Source organism: Mugil cephalus, chromosome 15 (genome assembly GCF_022458985.1).
Source record: "Mugil cephalus isolate CIBA_MC_2020 chromosome 15, CIBA_Mcephalus_1.1, whole genome shotgun sequence".
NCBI classification, from domain to species: domain Eukaryota; kingdom Metazoa; phylum Chordata; class Actinopteri; order Mugiliformes; family Mugilidae; genus Mugil; species Mugil cephalus.
This window is the reverse complement of record NC_061784.1, coordinates 3,173,206-3,194,605: the sequence shown is the minus strand read 5'-3', so window position 1 is coordinate 3,194,605 and position 21,400 is coordinate 3,173,206. Positions and strand designations below refer to the sequence as shown.

General features: G+C 40.3%; 1 protein-coding gene across 1 annotated transcript; it reads left to right on the top strand.

Moving 5' to 3' along the window:
• Nucleotides 1-228: 228 nt before the first annotated feature.
• On the top strand, nt 229-20,979 carry thoc2 (THO complex 2). The gene is made up of 39 exons (XM_047606470.1): nt 229-370; nt 2,563-2,618; nt 3,701-3,792; nt 4,260-4,311; nt 4,415-4,485; nt 4,608-4,729; nt 4,811-4,944; nt 5,070-5,230; nt 5,447-5,539; nt 5,717-5,872; nt 6,284-6,456; nt 6,563-6,758; nt 6,868-6,906; nt 7,053-7,183; nt 7,988-8,089; nt 8,783-8,867; nt 9,180-9,273; nt 9,400-9,480; nt 9,591-9,687; nt 10,225-10,342; nt 11,025-11,204; nt 11,329-11,493; nt 11,630-11,905; nt 12,014-12,155; nt 12,533-12,690; nt 13,104-13,232; nt 13,322-13,453; nt 13,575-13,759; nt 14,322-14,497; nt 14,636-14,738; nt 14,896-15,281; nt 15,465-15,523; nt 16,986-17,021; nt 18,352-18,483; nt 18,666-18,732; nt 18,827-18,972; nt 19,169-19,245; nt 20,009-20,055; nt 20,173-20,979. The coding sequence occupies exons 1-38, from the start codon at nt 273-275 to the stop codon at nt 20,034-20,036; spliced, it is 4,728 nt and encodes a 1,575-aa protein (XP_047462426.1). The 5' UTR covers nt 229-272; the 3' UTR covers nt 20,037-20,055; nt 20,173-20,979.
• The last annotated feature ends 421 nt before the right edge of the window (nt 20,980-21,400 follow it).

The window sequence follows — 21,400 nt, the reverse complement described above, 5'->3', positions numbered from 1 at the left end:
GAGAAATGATAACCGGTTTGTCTAGATGAAACAGAAGTGCAATATAAATCACAATTGTTCTATACTATATTAATTTTCGGTAGCTCTCCCAAATGGGCATCTTACTTTGTTTAGTTGTTATTTTTCAATCTTAGAACAAATATCACTGAATGCCCACGAAGCCAACATCCCCACTCCTGGAACAGTGAGTTCCGCGTTAAGGCAGCCCTCTCTGTCCTAACATGCTACAGTGAGCTAGCAGCAGCGGCTAACCACCACCACATCTGACCCTGATGAACCAGACATCCGGGCTGCGTGTATGGAAGATGGCTACACTCATCCTCCCTGGTGAATGGATCAAAAATTGGGAAAAATCAGGAAAACACGAGTTGTGAGTACATATGAATTTCAGCTCGACTCAAATGCTTCATTACTTTTCAAGTCGTTTACCCCTTAGAATAAAATTAGAAAAAGGCGTTGCTACCATTGAAATCTGGGGCCGACCTTTCAGTGTTTGTTGTAGCTAACAGGCGGCACAGTTAGCTTACTAAGACGGTTTTAGGGGCAGATAGACGTTAATGAGCACCGGTGTTTAAAAGATAGGAGGTCGTATGGCTTTTCCGCGATGGTAAATGCAGTTGTGGAACGGATGTCTCAAATGCTCAAATTTAACAATAGCTAGTCAGCTAACGTTAGCTGCATGCTAGCAGCCGGGTGAATTTGTAAACACGATGCCTATCCGAGCTATGCTAGCTAGCTAGCATGTAGCTTATCCTTCTCTTGCATCGACGTCGTATTAGCTATTAGGCAAAGTCTGTTGTAAACTTGGAGCCGCCTTTGGGGCATAGGTTAATTCCAGCTGCCAGTCGATATCCATTTGTTCAGAAAAAAAGACCTATTTATTCAAGTCTGTTTAACGTCCACAATACAGAAGCTTATGGAGGGAAACAAGGGGACTAACGTAACGTAGTAGCAAGTTAGCGCTAACGCTAGCGAAGATGTCAGGGTTTATTTTGTTCTTGTTAAACAGATGACGTTAACCAGGCATGGGAGCATTAAAAATACTGTTGACATTTATTGACACGGGTCAATAAAACGGCTCTGGACGCTTAAATATACTCAGGAAAGAGACTGTAGTCGCATTGTACACGTAGCAACAGCTAACGTTAGACTTGGTTAGCTGGTGTTCAGTTTATGTAGGGGTTTGCGCACTTATCTACAGGTAACGTTATCAAACTGATGTGCAATGGTTGGGGCTTTCCATATGTTTATACATAAGAGTATGCTCGCTGTTAACAGTTTCCATTCTCCACAACAAGAATCAACGTTATCACCAAATGTAAATTCCCAGTGATTTCGTCAACAATACATAGCAAACTGACAACACATGGAAATCGAGAAACGGGATAGGCCGAGGCTGTGGTCTTTGTAGGTGAAAACGTTGCGTGAATAAGAATTTTACTAATTTTCTTGAACACAGTCATCACGTACAGGCGGAGACACAATAGGCTCACCCACAGTAGTGGCTGCCATTAGTGGCTCTGGGCCTTGCGTGTTCAAGAAAGGCCTGTAATAAGATGCACCAAACCAAACTCTTCCACCTTGAGTCTATAGCTTGTAGCACTTCAGTTGAAACAGACAGTAACTAGTCACTGTTCAAATGTTCCTATTAATAGAAATGCTTCTATGCACAATAATGAATGTCTGGGTAGGTTTACAGTGGGATGCCATCCTGTGTAGTGACATCTGCGACAGGCAGTAGATGAAAGGGCATGTGCTAATATTTAAGCTATTTCTTTGTTTTTATTGCACAATTAATATTTTCTGTCAAGCAATATCTTTTGAAGGGCAGCTATTGTGGAGCTGTGTATCTGATGTCAATTTTTGTGCTAGCGCAACTGGTAGTAACCACAGCCAGACAGCCAGGGTGTTATGTTGATTAAGTGCTGTACTTGTTTGATTGAAGTAGTGCAAATGGAGGTGGCCACCTCATTACTTCATTATGTGAGAGTAAGCCTGTCATATTTGACCTTAAAGCCCAGATGAACTACAATGTCTGCTTGATGCAGTCGAGTATCTCACAATGGACATAGCTTGTTAACAAGTATTAACAGTGCCTCTAGCATCATAAGTAGCAAGTTGTTATCACCAACCACTAAGCCGATTGAGCACGTTTGCAGAGGCTGTCAGGTAGTGTGACTAAGACAGAAAGGTGGAACAAACCACATGGCCAGTCTGTCTTTGTTACTACTACTCCCTGAAGTCTGCTTGAATTATCATTTTGGAGATCAGTGACTTATCACCTTAGACACACTCACTGGTGAAAGCTTCCTCTGATGTTTTCAGACGTATGTTTCTCATCTAAACTTCTCATTTTATCTGAGATGTTGTTTACAGAGTAGGTGTTGGCGCAGCGTTAAATGTTAAATCATCCATATATAATATTTTTGTGTGTAAATATTTGGACACATTCTGCATGTTTTGCTTTTCCTTGATTGTAATTCATTTATTAAGCTGTTTATAGCTATTGATTGTCATGCTTGTGTAGTCTAACTAAACAGATATCTTCTGTTAACTTTATAGTGTACAACTCTGCAAAGATCTTACAGAGAAAACAGATCATGGAAGTGAAGTTAGAGGTAAGTTGTGTATGACTTTACTTCTGTTAACGTTGTGTTTTTTTTTTTGTGCCTGTGAGCTTTTAAGCTATCACACACACTGACACGTGTACTTCTTGAAGATTGTAGTAGTTTGCAATCATCTACTTAAGAAAGGGAAGGATTTTTAAATGAGGTACCAAATTTAGATTATAATGGTTAATACATATTTAAAACAATATAAAAGAAAGACTTTGGCGAAAGCTGTGACATCTATATTTAATTCTATGGATCAGTCATATGAAGATATCTGATATTTATACATTAGTGTAATTTTATACCCGTTATTTCTATTGGCAATTAGGTGATGTTAAAAAACAGATACATGAATACCTTAAACATCCTGTCAGTGCTAGAGTGAAATGAATAAACTTAACATCAGTCTTGTCCTTCCTGGGAAGGAACCTCTTCTGAACATTATCCTCCTTGTTAAAAAAACAAAACAAAAAAAACATATTGATTACAGTGTAAATTAACACCATAAGAACAGGCAGTACATCCATGATTCCTTTGACAAAAGCACTTTTCTTTTTAAGATCTTTTTCTAAGATTTTGTGAACTGCATTCAGTCAAGCTGTGCTGTGTCAATAGCTCATTTGTGATGTTCTTGTGCTTCAGATCAATATCCTTTTTCATCTTAGTCTGATTCTTTCCCTTTGGTCATTTATTGTCCAATTCTTCATCCTGTTGTCCAGGCACACGCACACACAAGCAAGCACGCACGTAGAATCTATAAATATCTGACAACTGACCGTATGAGATATTTTCTGATTTTGACAAAGGGTTTTTAAGATTAGAAAAGTTTGCTCCATCTTTGAGTGAATGTCTGTCACCATGCAGACACGATTCTACTGCACTATTGCAAGTTGTTGCTAATTACTCCATTACTCCTACTCAATTTTTTTCCTTAAAGTTGGTGAATTCTTTTGTTATTACTATTATTATTGTTCTAAATGTTATTTGTCTTGTGTAGGTCAGCTTTTGGAAATTTTCTGTTTCTGTTCTGTTTACATTTTAGAAGAATCAGATAAAGTGTGATGTGTTTCATTTGTTTACCTCTACAGATGTGCAGGCTGCCTTGTACGAGCTCTGCTCGCAAGTTGTACAGGGGAACCTGAAGTTGGATCTTGTTGCCAGCGTCCTTGGGGACATGATGGTATATGTGCTGTTTTTGTTTGTTGGGTTGTTTCGCTTTAGTTTTAAATAATATACAGAGCAGTGTGCATGCTTTATATATGTGTCAAGACAGAGACAAACATTTTATTCACCCTTTCCATTCCCATCATGTCCTGTTCAGTATTCAGTATTGCTGCATGACAGTAGAAGTTTCACTTCACTAATATATCATATTATACTTAAAATGTCATTGTTTGTATAGTATAGTTTAATTGGCAATTATATTGAACACTATGACAGAAAGGCAGTATATTTTCAAATATTGAAAGACATCGTCTTAGAAATCCAGTCATTTTGTCTGAGCTGTGCAATAATATACAGTGTAATTCGAGACTTTTTTGAGACAAATAGTGTTGTGATTGGAGTTACATTGTGCCAGAAGTTTCCAGTTTGATAGCAATAGTTTTTACTCCCCTTACCCAATTCTTCTGTTTGTTTTGTTTGCAGGAACTCCGAGATGATATGCCATCAATTTTAGCAGATGTGTTCAGTATACTAGGTGATTTTTCTTTTTATAACTATATATTTAATTAGCATGTAGTTATTGCTAAAGTGACATCATTTTACTGTCGTTGTGTTTTTAATATATTTGTTCTTTACAGATTTAGAGACCAGTGCACTGGAAGAAAAAAACAAACGTGATCATTACACACAGTTGGTGGGAGCATGTTTGGTAAGATCAATATTTCTTCTTTAATTAAATGTCCTGACAGTGAGATGTTATTTGTAAGAATGAACATATTCTTGTATCCAATGGTGCTAAATTAAAGGGACTACTTGTGGTTTGTATTTCAGTTTTTTGTACCAGAGGCCATCCTGAAAGAGAGGTTGGATCCGGAAACCCTAGAATCCCTCGGACTTATAAAACAAGCTCATCAGTTTAATCAGAAGATTGTAAAAATCAAGACTAAACTATTGTAAGTAGAGTACACAGTAGGGATCCAGATACAGAAAGGAATAATGTGCATTGGGCCTACTCAGTTTTCTTTCCTTTTCAGTTACAAGCAACAGAAGTTTAACTTGCTAAGAGAGGAAAATGAGGGCTATGCCAAACTAATCACAGAGCTTGGCCAGGACCTGTCAGGCAACATCACCAGCCACCTTGTCCTGGAGAACATCAAGTCCCTCATAGGTAAAAAAAAAAAAACTGAATCTTGAATCTTCACACTAATATCTGCCCTTTGTGACTCTTTCTTAAAAGATGTTATCCTTGTGTTATGATTTAGTGCTAATGCCGTCCCAAACTTTTGCCTGCAGGATGCTTCAACTTAGACCCTAATCGTGTTTTGGACATAATCTTGGAGGTATACGAGAGTCGATCTGACCAAGATGAGTTCTTCCTGTCCCTCATCAAGTCCTACATGTGTGAGCCGCTCACCCTTTGCCACATTCTGGGCTTTAAGTTCAAATTCTATCAGGTGAGAATACCAATTAACGGTAATCCAAGAAAGTGACAGCAACAATGTGTCCATTAGAATAGAATAACAGGCCTTTCTTGTGTACAATTTTCTGTATATAGTGCTTTAATGTCATTCTATTAGATTTACTACATTTAATGTTGTTCACATTTAATGTAGCACTTTTATTTTCTGTGATAATGTATTATTATTATTTTTTTATTTATCGTTTTTCAGGAGCCCAATGAGGAAACCCCCAAGTCACTTTACCACATTGCTGCTGCTCTGCTTCACCACAACCTGATAGAGCTGGAAGATCTGTATGTACATGTAAGTAAAGGAACTGCAAGTCCAGCTAATTACCACATTAGTTAAAAGATGAACATTCAGTTTAAATATGCAGGATCTTTGCATCTATCAATCAGAATTAGGGAGTACTTGAAGTGCACACCTACAGCTATTCACTAGAAGCTCTAACCAAAGACTCTGGTCTTGCTGCCGTTCCAGCTTATGCCACAAGATGTCACCATCGTAGAGGAACACAAACGAGATATTTCAGAGGCCAAGCAGATTGCTCGGAAGCTGGTTATGGTTGTGTTGCCCTCAGAAAAGAATGAAGACAAAGAAAAGGACAAAGAGAAGGAAGAAGAGAAGAACGAGAAGGTATTGAAGCATGTCCTTTCATAATGTTGACAAATATATTTTATGTGCATTTCTTGAGAAATGATGCGTGACTGAACATGATGAGAGCAGGTGTCTTATCAGAGACCTTAAGGCGATATAATGGAAATGTCCACACTTTGTCTTCTTATTACGTATCACATAAACAGATTAATTAAATTAGTGGGTAAGTAATCTACAGAAACCAATGTCACATCTAATCTAAATTAAAACATTCTGTCCTATTTGTTTACAGAAAGAAACCGTTTCAAAAAGCCATCGCTTTTCTTGATGGCAGCTGTCCTTATTATTTGCAGCTGCTCTGCTCTAACTGCCTTATTGGATGTTCCTAAAGGTTGGCATATTTAATTATTCTCCGTTAATCAGTTTCTGCTCTATTTTTTGTTCTGACAGCCACCTGATAACCAGAAGCTCGGTCTGTTGGAGGCGCTGCTTAGGATTGGAGATTGGCACCATGCCCAGAGCATTATGGACCAGATGCCTTCCTTCTACGCTACTTCTCACAAGGCCATTGCACTGGCGCTTTGCCAGCTTGTACACCTGACTATTGAGCCTCTTTATAGAAGGTGCTGATTTCTCACGTACTTCCCATGATGTGTAGTTAAAAATGATCAGTCAAGTCTTGTAACAAATTCCAAACAAAAATCTGACATGCAACTCTGTTTACCATAGAGCCGGTGTTCCAAAAGGGGCAAGGGGATGTGTTATGCAGCCACTGAGGAACAAAGGGGCCCTTTGCCCAGCTGAGAGTTTTGAGGACCTCCGCAGGAACATATTCAGCATGCTCTGTTACCTGGGCCCCCACCTTTCACATGATCCTATCCTCTTTGCCAAGATTGTGCGCTTGGGCAAGGGCTTCATGAAAGAGGTGCAAAACCACCTATAATACGATCTATAATATCTATATCTATAATACTACATCTACACCACAACATAAATATTATTTTGACTCATGTTTTGTGTCTTTTGCTTTTCAGTACCAAAGTGATGGTGGACCTGAGGTCAAAGACAAGATGGTATGTATAAAACTAGATGTCTTGATGACTATAAGACTTGTTTGTCTATTATAGTATATTATAGCGTTATCTGCATTACTGTAAAGGCTCTGTGTTTTTATCTCATTGTACTGTAAGTTAGTTTGACTTATGTTTGTTCATTGCAGGAAACATTGTTAAGTTGTTTCCTGAGCATTGCAGACCAGGTGCTGCTCCCTTCGCTTTCTCTTATGGAGTGTAATGCTTGCATGTCTGAGGAGCTGTGGGGTCTCTTCAAGCTCTTTCCCTACCGTCACAGGTGAGACACGTACTTACATCACTCACTACATCTGATGTTGTATAACTGATGTCTTAGTGTTTACTTGAAGAGAATTATACACCATATAACTGAGGTCTGTGGACTATTCTGTGATTGTTATCGTGCAGTAAATGAATCCTTTGTTTGTACACACCCTATTTCTATTTCCACTCCTGAGCAGTGCAACAATTCTTTGTTTATAGCCTTTGTTTGGACATTTTGACATATCACTGATGAGCAGTGACACTCCACATTGCCCAAGATTTTCTTTAAACTTTAATTTTCTTTGTCAGCTTGTCACAGCTAATACTTCTAAGGTTGGTGAAGCTAGTGGCACTTTGTGGATTATTTTCATTGTATGCTACACTAAACTGGTTTGACATTGTTAAAGAAAGGTTTGGATATAAACTTTAAATGGAAAAAGGTGCAGGTTATTTAGGTGTCATTGTACTGAATTGTGCACAGAAGTGCACTTATGTGATTTTCAGTAGTATATGTTCACAGCGTATAATGCAGTTGATGCAATCTCATCCTGTAATTTCAAACTGTGCTCATTGTAATGATAGCTGAATAAATATAAGGTGGCAGCTTTTTTTTCTGGACTGCTCTGAATTACACACTTTGTAAGCTGCTTTATGTTAAAGCGTTTCCCTTAAAGTTGCTTTGAAAGTTTGTATTTTTACAGAAATTGTACATTGTCCTTTTGTTGCCTGTTTGTGTGTAATTCTCTGCTAATTCCACCAGTGTTTGGATTTCTACATAGCTAAACCTTTCTTTGTCCTTTCTTAATCTCTGCTCCCTAAGGTACCGGTTATATGGGCAATGGAAGAATGAGACATACTCCAGCCATCCGTTGTTGGTTAAAGTCAAAGCTCAGACTGTGGAAAGGGCCAAATACATTATGAAGTAAGTCACTTTGCAGAACACAGCGTGATATTTCCACCTAAACATCAAGTCACTGCTGGTCATTATAGGTAATGGTCTTTCCATTGTGTGTGTGCCTATTTCAGATATTTAGTTTCCATTTCATTCAAGTTGAGTCTTGGCTATCACCATTTATTGTGACAGACATTTTGTTCCGGAAGCAAAGCACAGGGCTATTCAAGATGGCTCAGCTCCATTATGTGTCCCAGGAAGCAATGACAGTGAACCTGAATGTACAACAGCAGGATCTCTCTATGTGAAATGCAACCATAATTAAGAAACCTATGCTTACTGTACTACAAGAAATCAAAATGTCACTGTGGCGACAAGAAATCTACTGAATATTATATACTGGATAAAAGTTCCATGTTTCTACCAGCTAGATTGAATTCAGTTTTATTTATAGTTAACATGGACATATCAGACAGCACCAGGATTTAGAAGGGGACATGGTTGTTTTTCTGCTGGAGAAGTAAATGTTTTGTTCGGCTATTGTGTGTTTGAAGACAATCAATGGCACTTCTTTTTTTCTGAAGCTGACAACCATTAAAGCATTTCCCAGCTGCTGTGAGACTTACGGAAATGACAATCTGTGCTTAGAGCCTCCTTTATATCTTCTAGCAACATTAATCTGTTCGTTCCTGCCTTGTGCTGCTTCTCCTTTTCCTTCCCTAGGCGACTGACCAAAGAGAATGTGAAACAATCTGGAAGGCAGATTGGCAAGCTGAGCCATAGCAATCCCACCATCCTCTTTGATTATGTAAGTGTAGTTCAATCTAATTTGTTTTTAATTTTACTTCCGTTTTAAATGGATTGACTTCCCTTCCAGTTAGGTTAATTCTAGGAATTGTACATTTGAAGTGGCTTACTTTGAAATCGTGCTTCCAAGTAAAACTGAAATACACCTGATAAAAACTGTCTAAGACATTGTTGGCAGAGAAATTACATCTTTACAGTCATAATCCTTCTCTATATATCAGTCTGGTATGATGACTATCAGGTAGATCAGGTAAAAGTGTGTCCTCCTGAGGTGGTAATATTCTGTCCTTGCCACTGTCCTGTTTTATGTTAGATGCTGTCTCAGATCCAGTGGTACGACAACCTCATTGTTCCAGTGGTGGACTCTTTGAAATACCTCACATCCCTCAACTATGATGTCTTGGCCTGTATCCTTCACTTTTCACTGTTCGTTCAGTCAGCTAACAGCAGACACAGATGTGTCTTACTGGAGGCTGTGGGCTGGATTTAAAGGGTTTGTCGTTTTTTGTTGTTGCACTTAACTCTGTCTCCAGATTGCATCATTGAGGCTCTGGCAAATCCAGAGAAAGAGAAGATGAAGCATGACGACACCACCATCTCCTCGTGGCTTCAGAGTACGTGTCCTCACAGTTCATCACATCCGTTTATTACCATGCAAGAGGAGAGAAGCTGTTTGATGTTTTAATGAGTGCTTAACATACACCTGTTCTTCACGTCAACCAAGGCCTGGCAAGTCTGTGTGGAGCTGTGTTTAGGAAATATCCGATTGAGCTGGCTGGCCTTCTTCAGTACGTCACCAACCAACTAAAAGCAGGGAAGAGGTAGGTCGTGTCAGACAATTTTTGTGGAAACAAGATGTCACTTTGTGGAATATGTTGTGTCTACGCACACTTGAGTCACAACATTAACATTCCCTAGAATATCACTGATCAAATGTATTTAATAATCTATCTCAGATACACAAAGCTTAGTAACATCTCCATAATTTTTTCCATTGGCAATATTTTGAAAATGTCAGCCTCAAAATATCTTAATAAACAAATAAAATATGTAGTGAACAATGAGCTCGCTGCACCATTTATTATCTGCTGATTATGGAGGGAAAAAAATAAGAACAAGCCAGCATTTTGACCATAAGGTTCTGAGCTCTGCAAAGCAGCTGGAGACCATTGTGATTTTTTTTTAGTGCCATATAAAGTGAGCTGAAGTAGATAAACATATATTCAATGGCTAATGGATGATTCTGGTTTCGCTTAAACATGTGTTGGGAAGAGTATGTGGTTGTTTTTGCGTTATTAGGTGACCTTTGTCACCCTTTTCAATGTGCTTTGCTTCATCCATCTCTCCTCTTTCTGCAGTTTTGACCTGCTGATCCTGAAAGAGGTGGTGCAGAAAATGGCTGGCATTGAGATCACAGATGAGATGACCTCAGAACAATTAGAAGCCATGACAGGAGGGGAGCAACTCAAAGCTGAGGTATATACAGTAGACTCACAAACAGATGAAATTTCCTCATTCGGTTTCTTGAGCCAAATCATAGATATAAATTTGGGCCACGTCTTCCCACTTCCTTGCATTGGCCAAACTGACACTATTTTTATGAGGACATGGGCTGTGCTATCTTGCAACTTTGGAGCCAGAGCCTGATCAGTACAGTCTGAGAGTGGAGCCTCACACTAACTATGAACCAACCACACTTCCTCCAGACTCTTAGACCTTTGTCTAATTAATACTGCACTCTGCTCTACATCCACCAATTACAAGGAAATGTTATATGCAGTACTTATTTTTTAATTTTCTCACGGTCCCATGGGTCCGCTTCACAGAGAAATTGGCATGGCAACCGATAGTCACAATTATGACACATCCTGTTTCTATAGCATCAAATAACTAAGTAAAACAAAACTCATCCATCCTGGGGAAGAAATTATTTGGTGTGTATTTTAGTGTTTTAGTTTGGGCCACATCCCATCCACTAGGATAGAGGAGGTGGAGTTTATGACATATACTGCAGCACGGGGTGTTCAACTTGCTTTGGCTTCTCTCTTGGGTAGTCCTGTGTCCCTCTTTATAAAGTCTATGGCCCAGATCCATATGATTGGACTAGAGCTTCACATCTTTTGGTACACTGTCGTTATGAGTGTGATTCTGTTCACAGGGTGGCTACTTTGGCCAGATTAGGAACACTAAAAAGTCTTCACAGCGTCTGAAGGATGCTCTGCTGGACCATGAGCTAGCCCTGCCACTGTGTCTCCTCATGGCACAGCAACGGAATGGTGTGGTTTTCTTGGAGGGAGGAGAGAATCATCTTAAACTTGTTGGCCACCTCTACGACCAGGTATGTGTACCCGTACAGTACATTTAGATCTAATGTAACCAATGGGATGCTCTTACATGCATTTGCCACATTTATAGTAACTGTATATTTTTGTTGCTAAGATAATTCTTTGTCTTTTTTGCAGTGTCATGACACGTTAGTGCAGTTTGGTGGTTTTCTAGCATCCAATCTCAGCACAGAAGACTACATCAAGCGAGTGCCCTCCATTGACATCCTTTGTAACCAGTTTCACACTCCACATGATGCTGCTTTCTTCCTGTCGCGACCAATGTATGCGCATCAGATTCTGGTCAGTGAACTACTTTCAATTTTACACTCCGAAGGCTAACATTTCATTTTATAATAAAGAAAGGCTTCAAGCTGTTAATCACTAAGTGGTATGGATTTTTTTTTTAATTGTTAAACTATGTTCTCTCTACTCACAGTCAAAGTATGACGAGCTGAAGAAGACAGAAAAAGGAAACCGGCAACAGCAGAAGGTGCACAAGTACGTGGCAGCCTGTGAGCAGGTGATGACACCAGTGCACGAAGCTGTGGTGTCTCTCCATCCAGCCAGGGTGTGGGATGATCTCCGGCCTCAGTTCTACGCCACCTTCTGGTCTCTGACCATGTATGACTTGGCCGTGCCGCATGCTGCTTACGATCGTGAGGTCAACAAGCTCAAGGTCCAGATCAAGGCCATTGAGGATAACCCTGAGATAGTGAGTAGTTGTCAGACAGCTGTTGCTACACAACTGTGTTTACAGCTTTTCCATTTTATACTCAACTATTTGTGGTGTGACGGTTATTGTGGTTGTTTTCCAATGTAGCCCTTGAATAAGAAAAAGAAGGAGAAGGAACGCTGCACGGCCCTACAGGAGAAGCTGCAGGAGGAGGAAAAGAAACAGCTAGAGCACGTCCAAAGAGTTTTACACCGCCTCAAACTGGAGAAAGACAACTGGTTATTAGCCAGTAAGTGTCCCAAAGAAGTGTGTCAGAGTCAGCCTGTGCACTGTCTTCTGTCATCATTTACAACATAAGAGTCTGGTTCTTCCTAAATAAATAAAACAACTCAAACAACTAAATAAACAAACCGCAACTACAAGCTTTCAGAAGCAGATGATTTATGTAACATAGCAGACACTTAGTTGGACACATAACTCTTCTTGTTCATGTCCCGCTCAGTTTTAACTCTTGTTAGACGCAGCCTTGAAAGACTGCTATTATACAGAGTGTAGTAAAGAATGTTGTGGACATCCAAACAAAGCTATTGGGGTAAATGTCATTCACTTGATCAAGTGCCATTTTATCTGCCCGCTTATAACAACAATTAAAACTCTTGATTACAGAATCCACAAAAAACGAGACAATAACAAAGTTCCTGCAGCTCTGTCTGTTCCCCCGCTGCATCTTCTCCTCCATCGATGCTGTGTACTGTGCCCGCTTTGTCGAGCTCGTCCACCAGCAGAAGACGCCCAACTTCTGCACCCTGCTGTGCTACGATAGGGTAAGTGATTCCTACGCATAGAATGTTAATAGTAAGTAAACTGCATTTTTACAACAGTCTTCTTAGAGCTCAAGTAATAAACATTTATAATGTGATTAATTAAGGAGTCTAATGGAGGCTATAATTCAGCTCTCTCAGCAGAATAGAAGCAGCAGCATCCATTAAAATAACCAGTGTCAAACATTTAAGTGCACCATCAAATTAAAGGGTGGTGTTTACTAAGTAGCCCATTAAGAGCATTTTTGTTAAATATGGTTTGATAAACAAGTTAAGTAGATCTCTATGATATTCACTTTAAAAACTGATGTTCCACTTTGCAAAATGTATGACTTTTGTTTTATTTAAACTTAATCCATATATATCTAGATTATACTTTGCCGTTTAAGTAAAAGCCACATTGTGTGACGTTCCAGGTTTTCTCTGCCATCATTTACACTGTGGCCAGCTGTACGGAGAATGAGTCTCACCGCTACGGACGCTTCCTCTGCTGCATGTTGGAGACGGTGACCCGCTGGCACAGCGACCGTGCAACCTATGAGAAGGTTTATAGCCTCTGCTTGTACTCTGCACTTTAACATTCATTTACTTGTAACATTTTCTGATGCGGTCTCTTCTTATTGTGCGGTCACAGGAGTGTGTCAATTATCCCGGCTTCCTGACCATCTTCAGAGCCACAGGCTTCGATGGAGGGAACAAAGCAGATCAACTAGATTATGAAAACTTCAGGCATGTGGTGCATAAATGGCACTACATGCTGACTAAAGTAAGCTGCCCTTCTTTATCTTTTTATCCTTCCTAAAAATGATGTCTGGCTAATGACAGTCAGAGCTGTGGAAGGTGTGTATTTATCCCTCCATTCGTCCATCTTTTGCTCCTCCAAACAGGCTTCAGTTCACTGCCTGGAAACCGGAGATTATACCCACATCCGGAACATTTTGATTGTGCTCACCAAGATCCTGCCCTGCTACCCCAAGGTCCTGAACCTGGGTCAAGCGCTGGAGTGCCGTGTCCACAAGATCTGCCTCGAGGAGAAGGATAAGAGGCCAGACCTCTATGCCTTAGCAATGGGGTAACACAGCATTGTGTGCTGTTTAGCTCTGTGTGGTGCATACAGTTAAAATCCACTGAAATCATAACATGAAAACATGGGAAGATGATAGAGATGTTAGAGATTTGTAGTGTCTGTGAAGAAGAGTGACAAGTGGTGGGTCCAGGCCAGATATTTTGATGAAAAAGGATAGTTAAACTGGTTGGTTTTGACAGCCTTCAACATGGTCACTGCTTTATATTTGTAGTTCTAGACTGGAGATGTTTTTTTCCAGCTGGCTTTAATTGAGCATTTGAGTGTTTCTCAAGAATTATGTTTATCTACTGTAAAATGAGAGATTTATAATTAACTACAAAGGCTTTATAGCAAGTCCAGATGGATTTCTAAAGGGAATCAGTTCTTTTCCCAGTGAATTGTATCCCTGTGTTTAGTGTTAGTCTATATACAGGGGTTTGTACTTGAAGCTCATAAAGCTCAGTTACATGGTTTCCTCTCTTTGAAAGTACAATCTGTGCACTGTGTGACACTCAAGTTCTTTTGAGGTCTTGCCTCTCCTTTTGCAAACCCTTTATGCGTCTTGCAGTTATTCAGGTCGCTTGAAAAGCCAGAAGGTGCATATGGTCCCTGAGAATGAGTTTCATCACAAGGAGCAGCCAGCACGCAGTGCCACGCCAGCAAGTCAGCAGAACGGCCCCGGTAGCACAGGCAAGCCTGCCACCAGCACCAGCAAGACTGAGGAGGGGACGACAGAGGATGGAGGTGAGTGGACCCAGAACGGGTTTATATAGTAATTAACCAGGGATCATATTGTACTAGATTTAGCTTAAATCGTATCAGTGCACCTGCTAATGCTGAATCATTGCTCAAAATGTTTGTCTTGGGTCTGTTTTTATGTAGATCGGGTGAAGGATAAATCTCAGGGGACCACAAAACCAGTGAACAAAGCCAACAGTGCAGCAGCCAAAGTGACCACCAGCAACGGGAATGGTGCTCTCAACAGGTAAAATGACCAAGCCCTCCTGACACCATGATGTCTCAAAGCAAAAAATGTGTTCAACAATGTCCTGCAGAAACTTAGAGGGGAAACAATACACTGTAACAATTAGTAAAATCGTTCTATGAATCATCCTGAAAGGAAAAAATGTTTCCCTTCGCAGCACCAAAGCTGTTAAAGAGCGGGACGACAAAGAGAAGAGCGGGAAGGAGAAAAAAGAGAAAAAGGAAAAGACACCGGGCAGCACTCCAGAGACAAAGGCAGAGAATCGTCGGGAGAAGCAGAGAGACGAGAGAGCAGGGAAGGAGGAGCGGGTGGCACGCGAGGGTAAGGAGAAGACCCCCAAGGCAGACAGGGAGAAAGCGAAGCCAGAGGAGAAGAGCAGCAAAGACGAGAAGGCCAAAGCCGGAAATGGAGAGCCTGTGGAAGCGTCCAGAGAGCGCGACGCCATCAAGGAGTCCAAGAGCAAGGAGAAAGGCGACAGGAATGCTGTAGCCGGGTCCCTCAAGTCACCAGTTCCCAGATCTGAGTCAGCTGAATCTGAGAGGGGTAAGGAACCTTTCTGATTGATTGTAAATGATGTTAAATTAAGAAAAGGGGAAATTTAGCACAGATATGTCATCACTCCCTAGAACATTTCTGTCAAACACCTACGGGTGGACAGATGTTATCTTTCCTTGAAGGTTACATGCAGCACAAATCACCACAAGTTTCTCTCTTTTTTATTAACAGATCACAAAAGACGAAAGCTCGACTGTCATTCTTCCCCGTCCCACTCCTCGTCTGTTAAGGTTAGTATGGCTTGAGGAAGGCTGTGCCAGTTTCTTCTCTATCTGCCGGAGCATTCCCTGCCGTTGCACATTCCAGCAGCTCTGAAGATCATCAAGGAGAGTTGTCGTACATGCAGGCACGGCATCTGGAAATCCCAACCATATCCATGGGAGTTGGAAAGCATTCCATGGACATCAGCATAATATTTTGCAGAATTGGGAGAAATCTCTCAAGGACTTAGCCAAGAGAATATTGTGTATATTGAGTATTTTCATATTGAAATATTTGCCTATTTTCATATAAATGAAAGCAGTCATTGTGCCTTTTGAAGAAAGAAAGCATTTTTGAAGCATTTCTATATTTTGTGTGGATTTTTTTTTTTTTTTTTTTTGCTTTTTGAGAATAATAATCACCTGAAGTGAAGTGGCTTGCCAAATCAAAAGCTCTCCAAAGGCAGAGATTTTTTTTTTCCCACCGTGAGCAGTGTTTTACTACTTGAAGCGGTGCCCGAGGTCCCGTTTTTGCGAGCTGTGAAGTTTTTTTTCCTGATGATATTTTGCCCTCCGGTCAACGTCCCTGGATGCAGTGCAGAGATGGATGGTGTCCAGCGCACTGCCCTGCTGTTGGATCGTCTCTCTGAATCAGCGGAGTCGTCTGCCCCTCTTCAGTCCACGCTTGGCAAAATGGCCTGCATGCAGCCTTCTCATCACGTGACGCGTGCCCCTTCGACACTACCCCTGCGGCTACCAGCTACCAGCCATCAGCTTCTACAGTCTACTACCTCCTGGCAAGCGTCGAGAGCCACCAGCAACAGAGATCTACAGAGAAAATGAATCTTGCCGTTTTGAATCAGCCAAAAATGAAGAGGAATATAAGCCTGTCCCTACAAAGAGAGAGAGAGTGGGAGAGAGAGTGGGCGAAGCCTGAATCGTCTGGAGCGTTGCCCAAACCACTGGGAGCTTGTGATAGGTCTTTATTTTACCCTTCCACCAGAGAAATAGGCTCCATGTGTCTTATCCATTCCTGAACTGTAAGTGACAGCAACAGTTATTTAGGTAGGGATGTAGTTAAGCACATAAGAAGCTTTGAGTGATCTGTCTTTAACAGGCATACATGTACACATTATTTACAGCACTTGCACTTTAGATGTATTGAGATACCAGCTGTGCTGTAGGACTTTTATATTATGCTGCCCGTAGTCTGTAGTAAAAAGACTAGAAGTGATTTCATATATGCTCAGGGTTTTTCTATTTTAGATATTCACATTCCAGATGTTGAGTCTATGAACTCTCCTCTATGTAATAACCTTGTCAAAGCCTTAGTCCTTGAAGGTCAGAGGTCAAGGGAGAAGTATGCTGTTGGTCCAGCCAGCCCGACTCCCCACCCCCCCACCCTTTCTTCCAACTCTACTGCTGTCTGACAACCTCCTCCCAATCCCCCACCCCCTCCCAGCTCATCTGTCATCTCCATTCATCCCTACAGGACAATAGCATCGAACCCAAGGAGCCCACATCCAAGGTTTGAACCCACTTTGCTACCTTCTCTTAAATTGTCTGTTTCTTCGTTCAGCTGCTCACCTGAACCTCATGTGATTGTCTCAAATGATCACTTTTAGCTGATAATCACCATAGCTGCATTCTTCGATACTTGTTGCCACTTCGAGGCAACGGAAGTGGGACATTCTTCATCTCACATGGTCGCCTTGTTGTTGCCAACATTTTTGTAATCGCCTGTTCATGCAACGATCCATATTTCATTTGGAGGACTGCAGTCTGGTCACAATTCCCTCAAAACAACCACACATGCTACTTGTTAGTTATTTGAATGATTATTAATATAAGAAATATTATTGCAGCTTCAGTTTTAACATTCATCAGCCTATTTCTACAATTCATTCCTTAAGAATACAGAAATTGGTCACCATATGACAGGAATCATTGTAGACAACACAAGTAGGAAGTTGTGCGGCAGACAAAAAAAGATGGAAACAATTATTTTTACTTTATGAAGTGTTGTCATGTGAATGACAATGAATAAAGGGATTTGTATGCTTTAACTTGTTTGATAAAGAGCGGACGGTGTGTCAGCAGTTTAGTGACTTACACTCTCTTCCCAGTTCATTAGATACACCTGGAAAAGCAAAGTCCTGCACTAAAGAGAGAGCTGTTGATTCAGCTTTCTTTTCATTTTATACTAATGAGAATGTGTTGTACTGCCGCATTTTGACGACCTCATTTTAGTCATTGGGCTGGACTAAATAACAAACACTTGAATCCAGTTTAACAGCATCACAAAGGACATCCTCCACAATGATCATCCAGTTCAGTTTACCACCTTTTTGATGCTGTTTCAACATGAACTGAACATTAGAACAGTCATGGAGGAGGATCCAGTGCAGGACTGTTACATTAGAATGGATTTGTTTTCATTAATGTACCTAATGAACTGGCAAGTGAGTGTGAATGCTAAATAGGAGCAAGCGCACTAAGTAAACATTGTAATGGAAGATGAAGTGATAAACATGGTAATCTTCCACAACCCATGCTCCTGACCATTTTTTTAACCATCATGTGCAAAGCCGGTAGATTATATTTCATTTAGTCTGTCACAATACATGTGACGGCCACTACCAAGTGAAGCTCTCTCCTCTTCCGCTGTTTATTTAATATGAGTGGTTCACGATGTCTGTACAGAGAAGCATCAACATCACACCTTTGGTTTCTCTGGTTGGTTTTATCTACTTACGTTGTAGGAGTCTGATATTAACAATTGATATCCTTCTGACTTCTGACAGCATTAAGCTTTCTTTTTTTTGTATTTTGTCCTTCATGTGTAATTCTCTTTGTAGCACCACATCAGCTACAATTCAGTTGCCCGGTCCAAGAGCAGAGAGAGGGAGCTGGAGAAGAAAGATTCAGAGAACACACAAGGCCGATCCAAAGAGAAGAAGGAAGAGAAAGATCGGAAAGACAGGAAAAGAGTCAGTGTCCGACACGTTCTTTGCTCCTTTTTTTCTGTCTAATTTAAAGATTTATCTTGTGAAATCCTGTCAGTTGGACTTGAAGAATCAACAAGGGATGTGGTCGTCGCTGTTAAACCCGACCACGTGTCATTGAATGAGCCTGACGTCAGCGTCACTAACTCACGTTGTTCCTCTTTTAGGATCACACCGTAAATGACCGCGAGACGAGCCAAGAATCCAAACGCAGAAAGGATGAGAATGGAACCAGTACGAGTTTTTTGACCTAACAGATTTTTAGTAGCTTTCATTAAGTTTTTTTTTTTTTAAAAAAATCTCAACTAACAAAATACCTCTTTCCCAGATAACTCCAAAAACAGCAAGAGCACAAGTCCTTCCTGTGACTCCCCGCTGTCGGCTGAAAAGGAGAAGAGCAAGAGATCCAAATCCTCCAGTAAAGAGAAGGCAGAGTCTGTCAAACCCGAGCGAACCTCCTCTGGAGGCAAAAAGGTCAGCTGAGCTCTCCACCGCAGAACCTTCATTTAAATCTCCCTCAACTAAAGAGCTTTATTACAATTAAAGCATGTTTCCATATTTTGACCAGTACATGTACATGTAAATCACTGATGCATATTCACATACTCATAATTCCACTACTGCAGATGTGTTTTAATTCATTCTCCTCTGTTTTTTTCTTGGGTTGTAGGAGTCCAGACATGATAAAGAGAAGTCTGAAAAGAAAGAAAAAAGGGACAGCAGTGGAGGGAAGGAAGAGAAAAAGCAATATCCTTAAATGCAGAGTGACGCCTAAATCACAGCTGAGTTTACTTGGTATTGTTTAGAGTTGATATTTTAATATTTAAAGGTGTGGAGTCTTTGTAAATTGCAGTCTTTTTACTTCACTACTGTTTCCAACCACCTGAAGCAGAGGGGTATGTGCTTAGTTCATGTCCACATTTTCAGTGGATGAATTGGCTTGTTGAGAATTCACACACGTTTCTTTGCCAGTCTTTCTTTCAGAATGTCCCCAATGTGACAGCACTAAATTCATTTGCCCTTTCGAACTATTTCCATTTTATTTTCCATTTTATCTGTCATGTGTTGCTAAACACTCCAATCCCAGAGATGTTGCAGCAGATGAAGCCAGCTCAGAGGACTTGCTTGTGACTTAATTAGCACGTCAGTCCTCATCCTGTAACTGTTTGACTTCTTTCATTTGAGATCATCTGTCCCCGTCTGACGCTGTGCTCTTCAGCTCTGACTTTATCATTTCACCTGGATGTTTTAAAGAGCCGCTGTATCCCAGTCCATACTGCTCACTCCATCCACATCAGGCAGCGCTGTTATTATTTGGAGTTCCCTACGTCATCCTGCCCTGTTGTGAATCAAACCCCTTCATCAGTCAGTGAAAACAAATTAGCCGTAGATGCTTAAAGGCTTTTCTCTGCACTGTGACAGATGAACAGATGTTTCTGACAACCAGTGATTCACTAGTTGTCAGCAGTTCAGTCCTTGAGTAATTCAGCATTTCCCTTAACATTCACACTCATAAATCCTCTGACAAGCACAGATAATGTGTACTAATCAGTGAAGGTAAGGCGCATTCAGCTGCTCTCTAAACAGCTTTTAAACAGCCACGTGCCAAGTGTCTGACTTTTTTTTGTTTTGTTGTTTTTTTTCCTGTCGTTCTCTTTGATCCTCGTGATGCAGAATTGGAGAGGCTGTGCTTTTATCTGCGAGACATCTGCAGCTCAACCTGTACTATGTTGCTGACGTACTCTTATTTCTGCCTGGTTTTGTTTTATCGTAAGCTCCCATCTCAAGTGTCTTTAGCTGTAGTTATCTGACAGAGCAATGTGTATTTTCCCTTCTTTTATTTTGTTTCTCTTTTCATTATTTGAAATGGGCACAACATGCTGCCATAATCACAGTGTTATTATTCTTCTGACTAGAAATGTGGTTATTGTATGAAATGATCTTTTGGTAGCTTCTGGACATTCAGTAATCTCATCATTGAAAATGTGTACTTTTTTGTATGTTGCTATTTGCTTGTTTTATTGGAGTTAGCCTGCTTTCCGTTCTCACTTACCTCATATCCTCATGAGATACTTTTTAATCCGAGTAAGACAGTAGGTGTAAGTGAGAAAAATTATAAAAAAGGACCAGTTTGTATATTGTGTACAATAATAAAGGAGGTAACATTAAAATTCACATCATGTTCTTTTTTGTTTTGTTTTTGATGACCCACACAGTTCTTTTTTGCTTTTTGTGTTAATCAGGTTTTTACATAATTTATAAAATTGTCCATTTGACCTTGATTCAGATGTAGAATTGTAAAGAAAACTCACACACCCAAAAGCTATTCTGACGCTCTGTATTCAAAATACAACTGTTTCGAAAATGACTTTTGAAGATTTTATCTGCTGTACTCAATGAGTGTAAGCTTTTTTTAAAAAAAGAAAAAAAAGCAAGAAACAAAACCCAATAAACAATAGTTTTCCTAGTGTGTCACTTTGATATTGTGTACTACTTTTCTTTCTTTTCTTCTCCTCAAACACAAAGGCCATTAATGTCTAGGTTGGCTGGTGGAAACTTTGACCTGGCTTTCATATTGTACTTGTGCATTTATTTATTCAGGAAAAGTGAGTTGGAAAAGTAAGTGCACCTCTAGGATTAAACGGATTACAAGCTTCCATCCGTTCAGAAGTGTTTCTAATCAGTGTAATAAGACTAGGATTCAGGTCCATGTTTGGTCTAGACCTCAGAAAAGTAGTGGTTGTCATCAGGGTAGTAAAGATTACAAAACCATCAGACTGAACACAAATGAAGGAGATTTAAGATGACTGTTACTCTCTACATCCATGTTCGACTAATAATCACCCCAAAGGCCAGACCCTTGATAGACCCTGGGCCACTTCTCAGCAACTAAAGGCCTCTG